The 18,880-nt window shown below is 43.1% G+C and overlaps 1 protein-coding gene across 2 annotated transcripts; it reads left to right on the top strand.

The window, feature by feature from the left end:
- On the top strand, window positions 513-18,651 carry PASK (PAS domain containing serine/threonine kinase). Of its 2 annotated transcripts, none has more exons than XM_021395974.1 (17): window positions 513-811; window positions 2,173-2,402; window positions 3,376-3,546; window positions 4,763-4,903; window positions 5,447-5,581; window positions 6,184-6,477; window positions 6,834-6,996; window positions 8,110-8,284; window positions 9,459-10,759; window positions 11,399-11,580; window positions 12,318-12,485; window positions 13,262-13,387; window positions 13,922-14,056; window positions 15,407-15,606; window positions 16,410-16,543; window positions 17,500-17,646; window positions 17,836-18,061. In XM_021395974.1, exons 1-17 carry the CDS (start codon window positions 658-660, stop codon window positions 17,916-17,918), a joined length of 3,939 nt encoding a protein of 1,312 aa, XP_021251649.1. In that variant the 5' UTR covers window positions 513-657; the 3' UTR covers window positions 17,919-18,061. The 2 variants fall into 2 exon arrangements, with proteins under 2 accessions (XP_021251649.1, XP_021251648.1); XM_021395973.1 differs by having other exon boundaries at window positions 514-811; window positions 17,832-18,651.

The raw sequence follows: 18,880 nt of genomic DNA, 5'->3' as shown, positions 1-18,880 counted from the left end.
CGGGGTAACGCCTGGGGCCGTCCGGCCCTGGTGCACATGCGCAACTGGCTGTGCTCCGCGGAATCCTGGGAGTTGTAGTGCGCCGCTGGCGGGGCGGCGGGCTGTGGTGCTGCAAGCGTTGGGGCTGCTCGCTCGCAGAGGCACCTCGGGCCTGGCGGTCCGCCTACCGACTCCTCCGTGGTCTACCTCAGCTTTACGGGTCTGGTACCCTGGCACCAGCCCTTGCACCCTTCCAGCCCCCGAATGTGAGGACACGGAGCAGGGTGACTAGGGCGCGGCGGTGGCGAGGAACGGGGAGGTGAGGGAGCCCCGCGTTCCTGAACGGTAGGTCGGTTTGGGCCCATCCCGCCCACCGTCCGCGCCGGCCCGGGCGTTCCTAGCAACGGCCGCGGGCAGAGGAGCCGGCGCCGCGTTCGAACGGCCCGCCACCGCACCGCGGTCGCCCATTGGCTGACGGCCGTGCCGCTCTGTCATCGACTTCGCTTATTGGGCAGCGGGACGGCTACGTCCCGCCCCCGGCATTTTGAGGTGAGCGCCGCGAGGCGCTGGCCGGGCTGCGCTGGGAGCTGACCGTTCTGCTGTAGGAGCGGGCAGGAGTCGGCTGTGCCGCGTTTCTGTTAGCAGAGCGCACTCTGCTGCTCCTGGCTAGGCGCGGGGATGGCCGGTAGCGCGCGCGGCCGCTCTGTAGGCAGCCCCCCGGGCCTCGGCCCTTCAAGCGACTCGGAGCAGCTGAGCAGGTCCTACCCCTGGGCCGGTGGCGGCGGGAGGAGCCGGCTGGCCGGGCTGTGCCGGCGGGGAGCCTCGCTGTCCGGTGAGCACCGCGTTCCGGGGTTCCCGGGCTGACAGTGGCAGCGATGGGTGCTCTTACAGCTCTTTCTCCTTTTCCTCCCTCATGCTGGCAGCAGTAGCAGAAGCGCACAGATTAGCTGACAGCCGGCTGAACGTGAGCCAGTAGTGTGCCCAGGTGGCCAAGGAGGCCAGGGGCAGCCTGGCTTGTGTCAGCAGTAGAGCAGCCAGCAGGAGCAGGAGGTGACCGTCCCCTGTACTCAGCTCTGCTGAGGCCGTATCTCGAGTGCTGCGTTCAGTTCTGGGCTCCTCACAAGAAAGATACCGGGGTGCAGGAGAGTGTCTAGAGAACAGCAGAGCTGTGGGGGGTCTGGGGCACAAGTGGGAGCAGCTGAGGGAACTGGAGTGGATCAGTCTGGAGAAGAGCAGGATCAGGGGAGATCTCATTGCTCTGCAGCTCCCTGAGAGGAGGCTGTGTGAGGTGGGGTCGGCCTCTGCTCCCAGCTAACAGCGATAGGATGAGAGGGAATGTCCTTAAGTTGTGCTACGGGAAGTTCAGGTTGGGTATTACAGAAAACTTATCAGAAAGAGCGATGAGGCGCTGGCACAGCTGCCCAGGGAGGTGGGGTAGTCACCGTCCCTGGAGGTGTTCCAGAGTTGTGGAGAAGTGGCTGGCACTGAGGGACATGGTCAGTGGGCATGGTGGGGTGGGCTGGGGTTGGACTTGGGGATCTTAAGGCTCTTTTCCATCCATAGTGACTCTCTGTCCTTGGGATGACTTATTCAGAATTTCCTGTCCCTTTCCATTGCTGCTAGCCCTTCAAAGCTATGTAGTTTGGAAGTGAAGCAGTGGTGTTTTGTTGCTGATGTCACTTCCCATGGGAGAATTTCTTATAGACAGAACTTTTGGAAATCTTAATACAATCACTTTGCATTGTGTAACGTAAAGTGTTGGTGTACGCACTGATATCACAGTGTCACATCTTGTGAATAGTTAATTAACTAGCTTCTGACTAACTGCAATTATTTTTAATAATAGTTTCAATTTTGAGATAATTCAAAACTTTTTAAACCCTCATGACTTATACAGAAGAAAAGCTTGAATCATCCAGTTGAATTATTTGCATGCTGACAATTTTTTTTCTAGCTTACAGATGGAGTTTAAATATTCCAGTGGCTATGACTCAAGAATGTTTATTATTATAATTGTTTCTGTTGTCTTTAGTTTCATTGGTATTATTTTCTTGTGTTTTCTTAAAGAAGCGTAGAAGCATGTATTTTGGGATGTAATTACTTGACAATTAGACAACTGACTTTTCATTTATTTCTCCAGCACTCCAGTAGTAAACTATTATAACTATACAGTTGATCTTTTTGTTCTCACAGGGGAGAAATGGAGCTCTTACTGCCTCTCTTCACTGGCAGCTCATAATGTCTGTGCCAGCAAAATTGGGAACTCTTGGGCTCAGCGGGACTCTTCCTCTCTTTCCATTTCTGTTGGAAGTTCTTGCTCTTTTGTGCATGCCCTTGCCCTGGAGGAACCCGGCCAGCACTTCCTGACTGCTGCCCGCAATCCAAACCAGGCCATCTTCACCGTGGATATCAACACAACAGAGGTATTTGCAGCTATAACTGCTAAGCTACACCCCACATAACTGATACAGGCTGTATGAGATCATATAAGTTAATATGCCTGTTGTTCTTACTTGTAACTGTAGGCAATTAGAGTGTTGTGAAGGTGTTTTATAGTTTGCTTAGTAATTTTCTAAAGACTGGCAATGCATGTATTTCTATTGCATGGTGTAGTTAGCAAAATATATGTAACCAATTAGAAGCACTGTTATCTTGACTCTTTTATCTCAAACAGAAAAAGAGACTAAAGAAGAATGCAGCTATGATGTGGCACGAGGGAAGAAAAGGAAAGCTGAATGTACTTCAGGCCTTTTGTCTAGAAAGTACCAGCCCAGGGATAAATTTATGGTGGCATGACATCTCTGTCTGCCCCACTTAACATGCTTTTTGCAGTGGGAGAAAGGAGATTTTTTCTGTTTCTGTCCTGACAGAAACTGGAGTGTAAAATTAAGGGCTAACAGCTGTAAAGAGCTGTGCCATTTTTAGTTTGAGCTGATAGTTTGTGTTTTCCTGTCCTAAAGACACTTAATCCTAACTTGGTCTTTAACAGAGGCTTAAGCATGGCAATGATTTCTGTGATTGTTGCATGTCTTCGGGGGTGGATGAAATTCTATGGCCTGCCTCAGCTCTGCTTGCAAGTACAGCTTTGTAGCTTTGCCTCTGTGGGTGTAATTCACAAGGCTGAAGGAGATAGGTTGTTAAAAGCCAGCAGGAAACCTAAAAGGAAAGCCACATCTCAAACACTCTTAATCAACAAGACATTTAGGCAATGGATGTCTTAGAACAAGAAGCTGAAGTGAATTGTTTTCATAGGCTTCAGAGTTTAAAAGGACTGCTCTATTTCCACTGAAAGGAAGTGACTTTATAAGACATTAAAGTAACAACCTAAGGAGAAGATGATCTATAAATGAAAGTTACAGCTTTTATTCTCTGTTTGTTTCCTTTCCTTTTTTCTAGATTCTAGTGGCTAATGACAAAGCTTGCAAGCTGCTTGGGTGCAGCAGTCAGGAACTCATTGGTCAAAAGCTGTCCCACTTCATATCCAAATGCAGTCAAGAGACATGGGAAGCTGTGGATGATGAGTACTTAGAAACTGATGAATGTTACACAGTGGTTTCAGGAACTGTGGTATGTGAAATGTTTGAGCAAATATCCCTCACTATATGCAATATTTGTGGGGTTTAGGGTTTTTTTTTTTGACAGTTTGAATATAATTCCCTGATAGGGTTAACTTAGTGAGGATTCAGTAATTAAGTCATTTGTCAGGCTGTTTTGTTTAAAAGTTTGTAGACGTGGGTATTCAAAGGGTAGAAGATAGTTTGGTAGGCATGTACAAGAGCTTTCCAGCTGCTGACATGTATAGTCATGATGATTTGACCAAATTAGAGCTTCAAGGACAGTTGATCTTAAAATAAATAAATAAAATCAATGCTTAACATGGAAAACATTATTATGTAAAAGTTCCTGTCTGGTCTTCAAAATGACCTTAAGTTGCATTGTGCATGTTATAAAGTTACACATCAATCAGGTACTGTGAAATGTCTGACAGAGCACCCTAGCTGGTGCAAATGAGAGAAATTAATGTTTGTCCTATAGCGTGGATGGTTATAAGCAAACTGTGTGAGAAGTCTCAGTGTTTTCTTTGGCTGCTGTTATGAAATGATCGGTACCTCAGAGCCTGATCTTTCTGAATCATCAATTAGAAAAAAAAAATCTTAAGCATGGTTAGGTAAATCCAGGATTAAAATTAAATGTCTGTCCACTAAACTTAAAGTGCAGCCGTTCCCAGCACTTTATAGGCTGCCATGAAGGTTAGTGTGCAATTCATAAACCCATTCTGTCAAGATCTCATAAAAAAGATAAAAGACTTAATATGAACACTGCAGTTTATAAGATAAGTAAACATTTTCTGATTTGAGGAGAACCTTCTCCCATAAGAAATTAAGGTGCTGCTTTTGCAGCTGAAAGTAAGAACTGCATTACTAATGTGGAGTATTCGCTAGCATCATGGGACATCTCTTATGTAAGGCATCTCTGAAAAGCTCTTCTCATTGAAAAGAAGGTATTAGACTGACACATTTATATTGCTGATTGAAATTCTCTGAGTCTTCATGAGGCTAGGAGAGAAGAAACAAAAGCAACAACAGCAAATTATTTGCAATCCTTATCAATTCTATATTACAGCTGTTTTTCCCGATAGAAACTAATAAGCTGCCAATAAACAAGTTTTTTCTAACAGTGAGGGACAGATATCTTGGCTCAATATCTTATTCTTGTTTGAAAATCTTGCGAAGTAGCCACAGTCTTAGTGAATTTTAACTACATCTCTAAATCCTGTGGAAAGGTGGAGGTTCTCAACCAGCTCAAAGAGAAGATCCCCGTCTCGGTGTGGTTGAGGCGAATAAGAATCAAGGACAACCAGCGTTGTGTGGTTCTGCTGGAGCCAGTGGAAAGACTTTCAGCTATTGTTTCCTTCAGGGCTGACGTGAGTGCTTTCCTAATGATCAAATGAGACAGCAGTTTCTGACAGTTGATGTGCAAATTAAATGTGGCTAAAAACTGGTGGATGCATCATTATTTGTGAACACGAAATGTGTGCGTAGCACTGCTTGAAATTGGGATAGTATGGGCAGGAGCTGTGCATATTTTTCGCACGAGGCTCACTTTGACATTCAGGAAATCGTAGTGTAGTACCCCAACCCTCTTCTGCAAAAGTCCTAGACTTGAATTGTGGTGGTTTGGCAGGGTGTTGTTACTGACTGCAGAGGTGCACTTGTGAGGGGATCTCCTTGCTGAGGAACAGTTCTGTGAGGATTCCTGGCCTCCCCGCTCTCCCCTACGACGTGATAATGTCAGAGGAGCATTGCGTTATGCCTTGTCTGCTTTTACTGAGTTAGCTGTATTCCTGAAGGGATAGCAGAATGAGACCTGCTGTTTGATAAGATGCTTGCAGAAACTGTTAGAGGATTGAGTGGACTGTGGCTAAAATGCTAGAATTAAAATAATCCTGTAAATTTTTCTTGCCAAGGGAGGCATTACATCATGTGACCTTCTTTTTGCCCATCTCCATGGCTACCTAACATCGGAAGAAGTAGTTGGGCGCCACATAAAGGACCTGATTCCTGCTGTGCAGATTCCTCTTCTAGGCAAAAAAATCCCAAAGGTATAGTATAAGTGCCAACCACTTTCTTCCATATCCTTCCTATTTGGGTTACAGGTGCACACTGGTTTCCCTCCTTATGTAGTGGACAAAAGCCTTTTTGGAGAGAAGTACAAGTCCCATGAAAAAGGGTATGATGCTTATTTACGTAGCTGCCAACAGGGTATTTTTGAACTAGAAATGAGTCCAGTCCCTGATCGGTCACTGTGGAGGCTATCTCAGTGAAAGATGATGTCTGCAATCCATCAGAAGCCTGGCTTTTTAAGAGAATATGCTGTCTGAGTCTCATGCTATGTCTGTCTGTCTGAGGAGTGAAAGTCTAAAGAATATCCAGGTCTTGCAAATGGCATGAAAACAGGCAGCTAGATAATTGAAAGAGACCTTAGCAATGCCTCATTTGCTGAAAAGCTGCAGCATGGACTTTCCTGCTCTTTGCTATCAGGATATTTATGCAGTTGTTCATCTCAGGATTCTGCATCCTTAGAAAACTAGACTTTGTTCATTTTGATATTCACTGCATTGGCTTGCTTTTCTTTTCCCGCTCCTTTTTCCAGAGGATACTCAATTAATTAGGGTTTTTTCTTTTTTTTTCCCCTCTAATTTAGAACCTCAAGATTCAGAGAGCTGTAGGTCGATCCCAAGAGGGTAATGTGTTTCCTATTACTTTAAAGCTACAAGTTAGCCTTCTGGAGGAGGACCAAGTGGCAGTGCCGAACAATGACATTCTACAGACAGAAAGAGAAATCTCTTTCACCGACTATCATTATGCTGCTACGGTTGAAGTTTTCTCTACTATCAGTGGCCTTATTACTGTACAGTCAGATGGAACCATCCAGGGCATCAAGGATAGTTTTGCTTTAACACTGTTTGGCTATGAGAAGAAAGAACTGTTGGGAAAGGTAAGGTAGGAATATTAATGCCCCTCTGCCCAAATGAGTGCTGTGTCTGGCAGCGTATCCGTCAGAGCTTTAAGGTCTTCTTTTGTACTCGTTTCTGTCTGTCACAAAGCTGCATGCATGTGTTGAGCAAGGGATGTGTGGGATGGTACAGAAGTTATCTTGCTGTATTTAAGTCTTGTAGCATTGAGGAGCTGGCTGGAGCCCAAAGCAGTCTGCACAATTACACGTTCTCCACCAGTGATGTGGACTGTTTTTGCGTGGCTGTCCATGCAAATCAGGTCTACAATTACTGCAAGCATTTGCCCCCAGTCTGTGAGAGCCACCTTAGCTGTATAAGGTTTCATTCTGTATTTTAGAACATAACGTTCCTGATCCCTGGTTTCTATAACAACATGGAGAGAAGCGATGACTGCTCCTTGCCATTACCTCCTCTCGATGACTCTTTGGGGACAGAAAGTGAGCACATCTTTGAAGATGTTTCTGCCTGCCATACAACTGGTTCTGGTTGCCGTAGCAAAGGTAAAATAAGTAGAGGGGAGAGATTTTTTCCTCTGAAAATAGGAACGTGCTTTGTAAAAGCAATGTACCTCTATGCACTTTTTAAACTGGATTTCCACCACAAGCCAAGGTGAACAGAATTGTTTATGTAAGGTTTCGCTTCTCTCTGTTGCTAAGTTGATGAAACTGAATATCCAAGGCAGAAATTATTCTGTCAATAGAGAATGCTTTATACATACTGAATGTTTCTCTTTCTCTCCCTCGCTTCCCTGCTAGGTTCTCCAAATAGCTATATTTGTGGAATTTTATACTTTTGTGACAGTGTTGCAGTAGAGCTGTACACACTAGTTTTAAGGAAAAAACCCAACATTCTTTTGTATTGGCTTATGTTGCTGGCAAGTAGTCAGTGTTGTGTTGCTGTGTTGTTTCAGTTAGGAGGCATCATGTGTTCCTCTGACGTAGCTTCTTGTATTTACAAAGAAATCATCAAAACTTAATTTCCCTGAACATAACAGGTATAAGCAGGAATGTCACTAAATCTGGCCTTCTAATCTGGAAGTAATTTTGGTTTTTTTTTTGGTGAGGAAACTATTTTGGGACTCAGCCTTTATTAAATGGAGTGATTGTTCTAGACTCTAATCTAGATTTGTTCATTTGTTACCTTCTTCTGCAGCAACAATACCTGGTTTACTTTGTCTTGTAAGTCACTGTTTTTCTCTTCTGACCTTTTGTTGCTGAGGAAGGAAGTTCTTACCTTATTCTTTCACTTACACATGCTGGACTATTTCTTTTTCATCCTGCAATTTCAGTGAGTAATAAGCCTTTTCATTTTAAGTGTTTGAAGTGGGGAGCATATGTGTGTTTAGGGCCTTTTTTTTTCTTCTCTAATACCTGTCCAAGGAAGGTGAATTTAGCAGCCTTGAAACATCTAGATTCTTGGATATGATGGTTTCTCAGGCCAAAGTTGAGCAAAATGCTCATATTTGGACCACTTTACCTTAATCAGCTCTTCTGTACTCAATTCCTTGGGGACCCATGCAGTTTAAAGGTTTTTTTTCTTTTAAATCACTGTAGACACTGAAGAGTAAAAATGAAAGGTTAAATTGGTATGGTTTTATTTCTTGTTTGGTACAGGTGATGACTTTGTGTCTGCATCTTTGGCAAACCTTCTGTCAAGAGATGGAGAGCAGAGATTGGAAAGAAGACACAGAGAAGACAGGTTACTGCATGGTGAGACTAAGCAGAAGAATGAGAGCAGTTTCTTATCTACTCCTTCATTTCCTGAAGTGGCACCCATACTTTCAAATCGGTAGGCATTTTATGGACCATAACCTCACTTTGAAAAATCAAGAACTGGATTAGCAATCAAAAACTGTTTTTTCACTTCTGTGATACTGGTGGAAAGGTGTAACAAGGGCCTCCTGCATTTGGATCTCTTTAAAATCTGAGAGCTGTTTGCAAGACAGGTTGAGCTTTGTTTACCTGAGATTTTCATTGAGATCTGTAAGTTGTACTGATAAAGTTTTGGGAGTTTTACCCCCTAATGGGTACAAGTATTTCATCCAGGCCATGGAAGGTAATGACACCCTATCTTGCTAGATGAGAAACAATGGATGTTTACTTCCTTCCATGGTATCCACTAGCTGATATTGCACTGAAGTCAGGTTACCTGGAATGGGATCTAAATGTTATTCCTTCTGGAGGTCAGTGTAACTGTCAGGCTACCCATTAATACAGGATATTGTGTCACTAGAGTCCAGACATCTTTATTGCATCTTTCTAGGTCTCTTTCCTTTGACAACATTAGAAATTCTGGACAAGAATCTGTATGATGCACACGGTTTAGCTTAAGTGAAATTTTAAACCTTCCACATTCACAATTCCAACTCTCAGAAATTATTTGCTGCCTTTTTAATGTCCATTTAATGTAATGTTACGGCACAATTCTTGCCACTTTTTAAATAGATTGACAATCTGATAGCTTCCTTGCGCTGTCCTTTATATCTCTATATCACAGATGGGTTATAATTGCTCTACTACATGGTCTGTTTTTCCACTCTGCATTTTTGCTGATAGAAATATTTATAAAATACTTTGTGCCATGGGCTTCAATGAACTATGGTTAAAGTGGCTGGAAACACCACAGGGATCTTCTCTTCTCAGGACTTGAAGAGTGCAGCTGCACGTGTTGGCTTTTTGTTTCGACCTAAGAAATACATTTAGAAATTAATCTAGAGAAAGAATTAATCCATAAGTAAGGACTGCTGTTTAAGTGTACCTGTTCTAATTTGGTGAAAATTGAATTTATGATTTTGAATGCTTCTATCAAGAGCTTTTTGCCTTTTTCTTTAAATTAAAAATAATTTTTAAAAATGGGGCAGGTTTTAAATAATAAACATAGTAACAGAAGAGTGGGTAGGATATAAGTGACTGTTTTATCTTTTTGTCATTGTGATATCACTAATAACTTGGAATCCTTGCAGTGAAGACAGCTATGTGGCTGATGGGCTGTCAGCCCACTGTGGAGAGCCTTCTCCTGAAACCTGGCCTGACAGAATCAGAGCGGTAGAACACTGGAGACTGGTGGAAAATGCAAAATCATGTAATTCTCCAAAAATGCACCCTGCACAGGTCTCTCCTACATCATCTGCTTCAGAACAGTTGGATTTCGATCACAACTTAAAGACACCATTAAGAAGTGGGCATAGTGTAGCATCCGGTACCTCTGTGACTGGGAATGTCAGTGAGAGCAATTTCTTGCTTAATCGATTACACATTCATCATCAAGACCTAAAAGAATTAAATTGTCAGCAGGTCTCTAGGTTGCCATATGAAATGCTGAAGGATCAGCACTTCACCAGTGCTCAGGGACAACCTTCTTCAGCAAATGTTGCCTGGTTCATTATTTCTTCTAGCCCAGAAGACAAGCTAGATACTGCATCCACTGGAGTGAGTAAGCCACCTTCTTCTGATTTTGCTTGTAACTCATCTGGAATACGAAAAATAAATGAGCCACGATCTGGGACAACACTAGGCTGCACACAAGATTTTCAAAGTCATGTGGCTAGAGGACAGTTAACAAAAACTAGCTTGATGTGTGAAGGAAAGCATTCCAGTCTTGAACACGCTGTTGCTGAAAGCTGCTTGCTGAAAGATGCAAATTTCATTGCAAATGGAAGAAATAGTATCCATGACATTTGCTCAGGAAATAAAATGAGCTGCACTGGTTCCACAATGGGAATTGCCACAACCTTCAAAACTGTTAAACAAACTGACGCTGAGCTGAACTGTATTTGCTCTGATCTCGAGGAACTGGATCTGAATATTGGTGTCACAGGGAACATGGACAATTGTTTAGGTTCTACTTCAGATTTTGTAGAAGTGTTCTCTTCTAATATGGTGAGCTCAGCTGCGGGCAATATGCTAACTCAGAGTGATGCTGTTTCAGCTGAGCAGCTGTTAAATGGTGTTGCCATAAAAGATGGTTCTGGGTGGCTGCCTTCACGACGGCATTTGGAAAACCCTGAACGATCCTCCAAAGTATTTATTGAAAAGCCTAAAACTCTCACAGAGACTGTGGGGGATAATGTCAACAGAAACTTGCTGAAAAGTAAAGGAAATCCTGAAGAAGATTATCAGTTGCATGGGCAGGAAAACATGGAAATAAAAGTAACATCTACCCCTGTGAAACAAGGAAGACCAAATCCAGCAGCTTCTTTCAGCGTAGAGATTCTGGAAGGCAGCTACAGTGGGAATTGCAGTCACAGAGATGGTTCACAATTAAGTAAGTTACACCTGTCTCTTCCCCAAAACTCTTACTGGGACATTATCCTCCCCCACATTTTTGGAGAAGGCAACCAGTTCTGACTTAGAAGCTTGCAGTGAAGAAGGAAGTAAGCTCTAGTATCTAGAAAGAGGTCTAGTATTTTAGTCTGTGCAGAGAACATTGGAATAGCAGGTGGTTGCTAAGAAATTCAGGCAGACTGAACCATCAGAAATATTCTTCAAGCACTGATAACCGATTTTGAACAGAAAATCTAAACTCCTTTGTAAAAAATGCATTTGAATTACATAACGGAGTGTGCTTCAGTCGCTCATTCAGCCGGGCTCAGTGCTTGTATAAAGTCCCAATTTTTATGTCATTTTAAATAACAATAAGAAATTAACAGTCCCTGTTGGACACTGACAGAAATTTCTGCCAAAGAGGGGGATGGGACACTGTGGAGGTAACCCCTAGGTATCTCTAGAATAGCTGTGCTTTCATCCATGATGATTCCTCCCTAAGTAGGTGTTCTCCCAAAAGTAATGAAGAAAATGGAGGAATTCACTTGAAGAACTCAGGATTTCATCCTAAGCTTCCTGTGGTCTCCTTTTATGCTAACTTTTGATTCCACCATTTTAACCTCCTTACCTGTTTCTACAGGTATACTCTTTGAAGTAAAACGTGTAGAGCTGCAGGACCCTGCTGTGCTTTTCTGTGTCTGGGTAGTGAAAGACCTTCTACAGATCCAGAAAGAAGCAATAGCAAAGACTCAGCTTTTGCTCTCCAGTCTAGCAAGCTCTACCCAGTCTGTTCTAGATCTTTCCACACACAGTCTTGGAGAAGTAAGAAACTTGACCATTTTGTAACATCAAGCTGAAGCTAAAGTTGAGAAATTTTTCAAATTATAATAATATCATGAGGGCAGGATGGGGGTATTGCTTTTTCCTGACTTTCCTGTTTCTATGTCAAAAGAAATGTGTCATTGCTGTAAAAACAACAAATTATTTTGCAACATTTCTGGTAGTGTGTATTTGGCTTAGCATAGTTAGCTTTCCAGCCTGAATAATAACAGCACTTGATTTTAAATTTGTTCTCAGGCTGGTTTAAGTACATCTATAATAGATGTACTACTATCTATTAAGTACATCTACACTGATGTACTACATCAGTGTGGTGAGATTGATTTTGAAATCAATGTGATCCTGCAGTTGCAGGGTGTGGTAGGAAGGCTTGTGGTGTTTCTTTACCAAAGATTTTACTGGGGTGTTAAAAGGATGTGCCTTGAATTTGTTATCTCTTGATATCTGCTCAGAGAGCAATCTACAGAAATAAAATGCTGCCTTATCAGGAAGTCTGGTAAACACTGGTAATTTAGCGTCCTTCACATAGTTATATAATTTATGCAGAGGTTATTGAGGCAAATAAAAACTGCCAAATGTATAGGCAGAGCTTGAAGCAGTACCTTTTATTTCTCTCAATTTAGATGTGTTGTTTCCTGACAGTATTTACTTTGATATATGTTACTCTCTGGCTTGCTCAGTTCATTTTCTTGCTAATGCCTTTTTTTATCTGTACCTAGGCCATCAAATCATCTTCGCTCTCTGAGAATTCCCGAAGAGCTGAAGAGCTTGAAAGATTAAGGGCTTGTGAGGGAGAGTATGCAAAACATTACGACACTCTCAGTCTTATTGGCAAAGGATCTTTTGGCTTTGTCTGGGCTGCCAGGAGCAAGAAAAATCATCAGGAGGTTAAACATTTCTTTAAAATATCATTGAAATGTAATTATTTGGGATCTAAACAGAAAGGTTAGAGTGTCCACATAATGTCAGTACTATGCTTTCAGAAGCTGTTATTTGGTAGTTCAGGACTTTGCTTTGTTTTGAATGCAAATGTGAGATCACTAACCTTCTGAAAGCAAGACAGCAAAGTGTTCACATTGATATAATGTTCACACTGATATATGTTACCTAAGGCAACAGGCACAGTGTGAGACTGGCCATGTAGCCCTTTTAACCCCTTGAAAGATCTTTACTTCAGGCTTTACAGGATTACAAGTTTTGATCTAACCTTACTGAAGAGAATGACAAACTCCAAAGTTCAGCATGTTGCAGCTCAGGAATGTGGTTACTTTACTGTGCAGTAGGCATGTTGAAGTTATGGGGTCCTCTATCAGCAGAAGTGTTTTGGGTGTTGAGAAGCAAGCTCTGGTGTTTCTCTGTGTGAACATAAGTGCTCATTTCTTCTCTGTGCCAGAGCTCACCACTGCTGTGACTGGTAAGAGGGCAGTCCTCTAAGAGCCTTTGGAATTTAGTTTTTAAAAGCATTTGGAATTCACTTTTATTAGTAGTCAGCTGGCATCTAGAACTAAATTAAAGTTGTTTATAGATGCCATAAGCAAAGCATATTGACTTACTTCTGTCCTTAAAGTTATATGATTGACCAACATTTTCCTCGGAAATTAACTTACTGAACGCTTCAAGTTCCGCTCCTGCAAACAATACTGAAATGCTGTTGTCTGTGTAGGCTGTTGTGAAGTTCATCTGGAAGGAGAGGGTGCTTGAGGACTGCTGGGTAGATGATCCTGACGTGGGGAGAGTTACTCAAGAAATAGCAATCCTGTTGAAGCTGCAGCACCCCAGCATCATTCAGGTACAGTAACTCAGAGTAAATGCAGTTTGAACAGTATCAGTTGGTTCCTTTGACTATTTAAGGCCTTATGCCCCTCTTCAGAAGCGAAGTGTCCTGTATTACTTCTTTACTGAAAAGGTAGAGTTATCATGCTTTGTTAGGGATCACTTGCTTTTAGACACCTGTACCACGAACAACTGATGTGCACACAGATCTGAAGGTGTGAATCTAACAAAAAAAAATCTGTATGTTATCTCTAGGTGCATTTCTTGGAAGTGGACATACGATGTCACAACTGAACACTCACTAGTTTAGTAAATAATCTGGGTATGTCTTGATTTCTGTCGTTAGGTTTTTTTCAGAACGAGAATTCCTCTTGATTTTCTAGTTCTACCCTCTTTTCGTGAAACATTTGTGCTCAGTGAAATGAGACTTATGAGTTATAATGCACTTTGCTTAAATCTCCAAAGGCAAGTTAGTGTTTGTTTAACTCAAATAATTACGAAGGGAGTTTGAGGATGAAGCACATACAAATAACAGGCTGTTTTTTATTAGGTGCTGGATGTGTTTGAAAATGAACGCTTCTTCCAGCTGGTGATGGAGAAGCATGGATCTGGTCTGGATCTCTTTACATTCATCGATAATCAGCCTGATTTGGATGAGCCATTAGCAAGCTATCTATTCAGACAGGTGAGAGCTGGGAATGTACAGTTGCTACATGCAGGGAAGACATGGTTAGGGTAAGAACCAGGATCCTGTTTCTCTCAAAAGTAGTACTGGCTAAACCACAGTCATGCTCGATACCAGCAGAGCTTTTCTAAGTTATTCTGCAGGGTTGATTTCTAGCTGACAGAAATGCTACCCACTTAAAAGCCAGTCACAGAGCAGCCTTTACAGGAGCTTACTTCCTATGAGTGTTTCCTGTAGAGTAGAGTGGTCATCTCCTGGTGGTGTTTGTAGCAACGCATACCCCAGTCACTGGGGTACCCAGTCTCCACAGAGGAGACTGCATCTCCTCTGTGAGGAGGACGGCGCTCACAAGTTGCCAGTACAAAATAACTCAAGGGAGCTCACCATGAGACAGAAGCCTGCCTGAGAGCTGACTTGTGCCTTATCTGTTGTGTAGCTCCTAGCCTAAGAGCAGTCATCAGGCTCTTGTGTTTTGGAGCAAATGTCTTGCTCCAAGGTATACAGGAATTACTGTGCACATGGTAACCCGCTGCAGTGCCCGCCGTCCCCTCACCTGGGATGCTGATGGAAGACAGTAGTTAAGTGCTGCACCTTCTGTCTCTACTGTGCAGTGTGCTCTCACAAATTGCACTCTACAATCCCTTTAGACTTCTGGCTGATAAGCCCCTTTCCTAAACCACCCTTGAGTTTATAGGGGTGCTTTGTTGCCTCAGACCTGTACACTGTTTCTCTGCTGAAGGAGCTTTCTGTTATGAATAGAATCTTTATTCCCTCAACTCTCTGCTTTTCTCATTCAGATATGTTGTGGTATGGATCAAGATTGTCTCCAAGGTGATATAATTCTGATGCTATTCTTAATTATAGCACTGTTGCATGAATCGTGCAGCAAGAAGAATGGAGTTGAGGAGTAAGGATATTATTTATACCAAACTTCACTACTAAGTGCTTTGTCATCCTGCAGTATCAAAGGCACGCAGTGTTATTCCTTTGGAGAAATGAAAGGACCATCCAAATGAAGCTGGGATAAAAATAAAGTAACCAGCAGGACTGTAACAATAAGCTCTGATGCTTCTAACCAAAGCGCTCTGTGACTATAGCGTGCCATCTTCCTGCACATCTGTGAGAGAACAGCAAGTTTTTCTGAGCCTCTCTCCCAGGAGCATTCCAACACCCACTGCAGCAATGCTGACAGGTGTTCCTGAGTTTGCGTGCACTTACTAAAATTAGGATCTGTGCCTTTATGCGGTGTCAAAGCAACCTAAGATGTGGCTATGGTAACTCTGATGCCATTTGTGTTATTCGGGAGGACATCTGTCTGAATTAACACGTCGCTCTCTCCCCCTCTTTCAGCTTGTGTCAGCTGTCGGGTACCTCCACTGTAGAAACATCTTTCACAGAGATATCAAGGATGAAAACATCGTCATTGCTGAAGATTTCACAATCAAACTAGTGGACTTTGGTTCTGCTGCCTACCTGAAACCTGGCAAACTGTTTTACACCTTCTGCGGGACAATTGAATACTGTTCACCAGAAGTGCTGTCTGGCAAACCGTATGTCACCCTATAAAAAGTCATTTTGTTGTAAATCACACCAAAAAAAACAACCAACCCTGCGTGTGCAGGGCTGGAAGGAAGCAGGCAGGATGCCATGCCGTTGGTACCCTGCTAGAGCATCTAACCACAGAAAACTGAAGTGAGATTTAGGGCACTACAGTGACAGAGATTATTTGCAGAGGCTTGTGAAATGCATGTGAAGTTGATTTTACTAAGCCTATTGACAGGCTTTCTTGTTCTGGTCAAATGTTTTGCGCAAAGCTTTATACATGAGTTTACACTAATACTTTCATACAACAGAGCTGAGTTCAAGAACAAGCCTACAGCTGTCATTTCCAGCCTGGATGAGTTGTGCTGTGACTTGATGTCCTTCCCTTGTCTCTCATTGTATGCATGTCTGCTTCCTAACTTCTTCATACCTGTCTCTCTACTAAAAGCCAGTCTTCTAGGGAGCTTGTATAAAGTTCTGTTTAGATATTGAATTAACAGTTTTAGCTTATGGCAAAGAAGGAGGAGACTTAAGTTCTCTTGTTAAAACCTCGCTTGTGTAAGAAGCTGAAGTGCATGTTACACTCATCAATGGAAATTGCTTGCCTGTTCTTTAGTTATTTTCTTTCATGGAGGACAGTAGAGACTTCCCAAAATCATGTGAGAGGCCTTACTAGAATTCTTAAAATGTTTCCATGTTAAAATAAAAACCGGAAACGAGCTATCAACCAGCTCTTTACTCCCTACATTCCTTAGCACACAGTTATGTAGTTGCACCTGGAATTCATGCAAGCTTGTGCATCTCTGTGTAGGTACCACGGCCCTGAGCTGGAGATGTGGTCACTTGGTGTCACCCTTTATACCCTAATATTTGGAGAGAATCCTTTCTGTGAGCTGGAAGAGGCCATGGCAGCTGTCCTGAATTTTCCTCGGCTTGTGTCAAAAGGTGACTTTTCTCCCATTTAAAGGAAACTATGAGCACTACTTACTCCACAGGAAGAGGGAAAAACAGTTCCAAATGTCCTACGCAATGATTTAAAATGCCGTTTTCTGAAGCAGAAAGATCCTTTTCAGTTCTTCAGTTCTCTGTGCCTACAATTCAGCTACTTACTGTACATCTTAATAGTTTCAAATTCCAGTCCTCCCACTTACAAAGATGAGTCAAGCTATTGCTTTGTCAAACTTCAGTGAGGTTTATGCTTGAGAAAACCAGAACAAGGCCTGATGGGAAGGCTGACTCTAGTACATAATGTTCAGATCGATAATGACACTCCTGTAACTCTAATGCAAGATTTATCTCGCTTGAACCAACTGCCAAGTAATAGTGTGTCGCTCTGGGGATGTTTGATGATCATCTGTTAATTTGTAATTTCTGAATGAACCGTGTAGCTTGACATCATGGAGAAAAATTCATTGCTTTGAGCTACAGAAAACTAATTGCATGTCAGGCTACTGAAGTATTCCCCAACAAATCCTCTGTGGTCCCAAGAGCACGATGGTTGGAAGGCTGCAGTGGTGCTGCAACTGAGCACTAAATTCCTGACGCTTTCCCTGAGTCCTGAGGGCACCTTTAATCACAGATGAAAATGGGGCGGCTGCAGGCTGGGGCTGGGCTGCAAAGCACTGAGTTAGGGTTGCCTCTGTGGCATTTGTTTATTCTGTCCTCATTGTCAGAATTGCTCTTGGTTCTTTGTTTTTGCAACCTGGACATCTCATCATCCTGGGAGCTGAGCACGTGTAAGTGGTTGTGAATAAAGCTGTGATAGAACAGGACGGTACAAGAGATTAATGGGGAGGATTTGTAATTGAGATGTGCATTCTTTGAATAGAAATAATATCTTGCATTCCCAGCATGCCTAAAATACAGACTGAGCTGTTTGTCTCCCTGATGCCTCTTCCCAGATCTCATGAATCTGATCGTTGGGCTTCTGCATCCTGTTCCAGAGCAGCGCACAACTCTAGCAATGCTGGCAGAGGATCCTTGGCTGAAGCAGCCTGTGAACCTGGGTGTTTACACGTGGGAAGAGGTGTACGTCTCTGCTGGGGCAGGTGAGATGTTCTGAAGGCTTTCTCTCCCCCACCAGGAGAGCAGGCAGGGAGGATGTATAAGACAAAGCACGGCAGTGGTTAGCAACATACTTCTTACCCAAAGGCAATCCAAACATGCTTTGAACTTGGGCCCGTTGACCAGTGGGACCTATGGTTCGTCTGTCACTGTTTATCTTTCTTTCTAGAAAGCAGTGGATGGAGAAATGGTTCTGTTGAGAGCTCACGCAGAGACAGACCCCCAGCTCCTCGCGTGGAGGGTGAGCCGTGCTTGAGCGCTTCCAGCTGTGTGCGTGCAGATCCCCCCTGGGAAGGAGCTGCAGTGAGGAGGTGCCAGGGCTGGAGCCTGGGGCGTCGCTGCAGCCGCTCTCTGCAGCAGCCCCTGCCTGTAGAGCGGTTGCTCCCTCACCACAGGGCACACGCTGTCACTGAGCAAGGAACAGGAATTAATTTTAAGCACTTCTCTCCTGTAGAAAGATAATCCCTCACGGAAAAGTAGGAATTCTTGAGGAAGCCTGAGATCAATAGCAGAGATTTCCTGTGAGAAAGCCTTGTGAATGAGCTACTTTCTGGTGTCTTTTGGGACAGCCTTGACATCAGGATGCTTTTTTTTGTCTAGACCATGGTGTGCAGGAGCTCTCACCCCAATCCCTTCCCTTCTTCCTAGGATGGGGGGGCTAGATGCACGCAAAGCACACTTGCAAACCCTTGTATTCACACCGGCAAATGACTCAGCAGTGTAAGTTCTGCCCCTTTATACATGGCAGCCCCGGGTCTGCCCTTGCTGGTGGGTTTTGCCTCACAGGGGCTGTCAGAAGCTTCTCTAGCTAATAGGGTTGTAAATATTCTTACCTAGGAAGGGTTTTAAAGCTGGAAGAGAGATTTTTTTTGTCTTCTTCTATTGTTCATAGCACAGAATATATTTTTATTGGCTGTTTTTACTTTTATATGTTTTTTTTCTGAAAAAAAAAATGAATGAATAAACACATGCGCGGTTTGGTTGGTTAACTGCCCTCTGGGTCTTCTATGGAGCTGGTGCACAAAAAAAGAATTTCAGAATGTGGTTTTTTTTTTCCTCCTCCTTTCTCCTCCTTCCCCCAGAACCGGAGGTGTGGGAAGGGGCTCTCCAACCCCTCTTGCCAACACCAATTCCCTACTGTAGGTTACAGAGTCCTCTCTTCCTCCCTAAAATACATCTGGGAAAACAGACCTTTATTTAGAGGAGACAACGATAGCG

The sequence above is a fragment of the Numida meleagris genome, chromosome 4 (genome assembly GCF_002078875.1).
Source record: "Numida meleagris isolate 19003 breed g44 Domestic line chromosome 4, NumMel1.0, whole genome shotgun sequence".
In the NCBI taxonomy this organism is placed as follows: Eukaryota; Metazoa; Chordata; class Aves; order Galliformes; family Numididae; genus Numida; species Numida meleagris.
This window is presented reverse-complemented; position numbering and strand designations above follow the sequence as displayed.

Bases quoted from the DNA above. Each gene is read 5' to 3' on its own strand.
- PASK (XM_021395973.1), top strand. From the start codon at position 658: ATGGCCGGTAGCGCGCGCGGCCGCTCTGTAGGCAGCCCCCCGGGCCTC. The intron at 5,582-6,183 runs GTATAGTATAAG...CCTCTAATTTAG, and splicing joins TAGGCAAAAAAATCCCAAAG to AACCTCAAGATTCAGAGAGC. The intron at 8,285-9,458 runs GTAGGCATTTTA...GAATCCTTGCAG, and splicing joins GCACCCATACTTTCAAATCG to TGAAGACAGCTATGTGGCTG.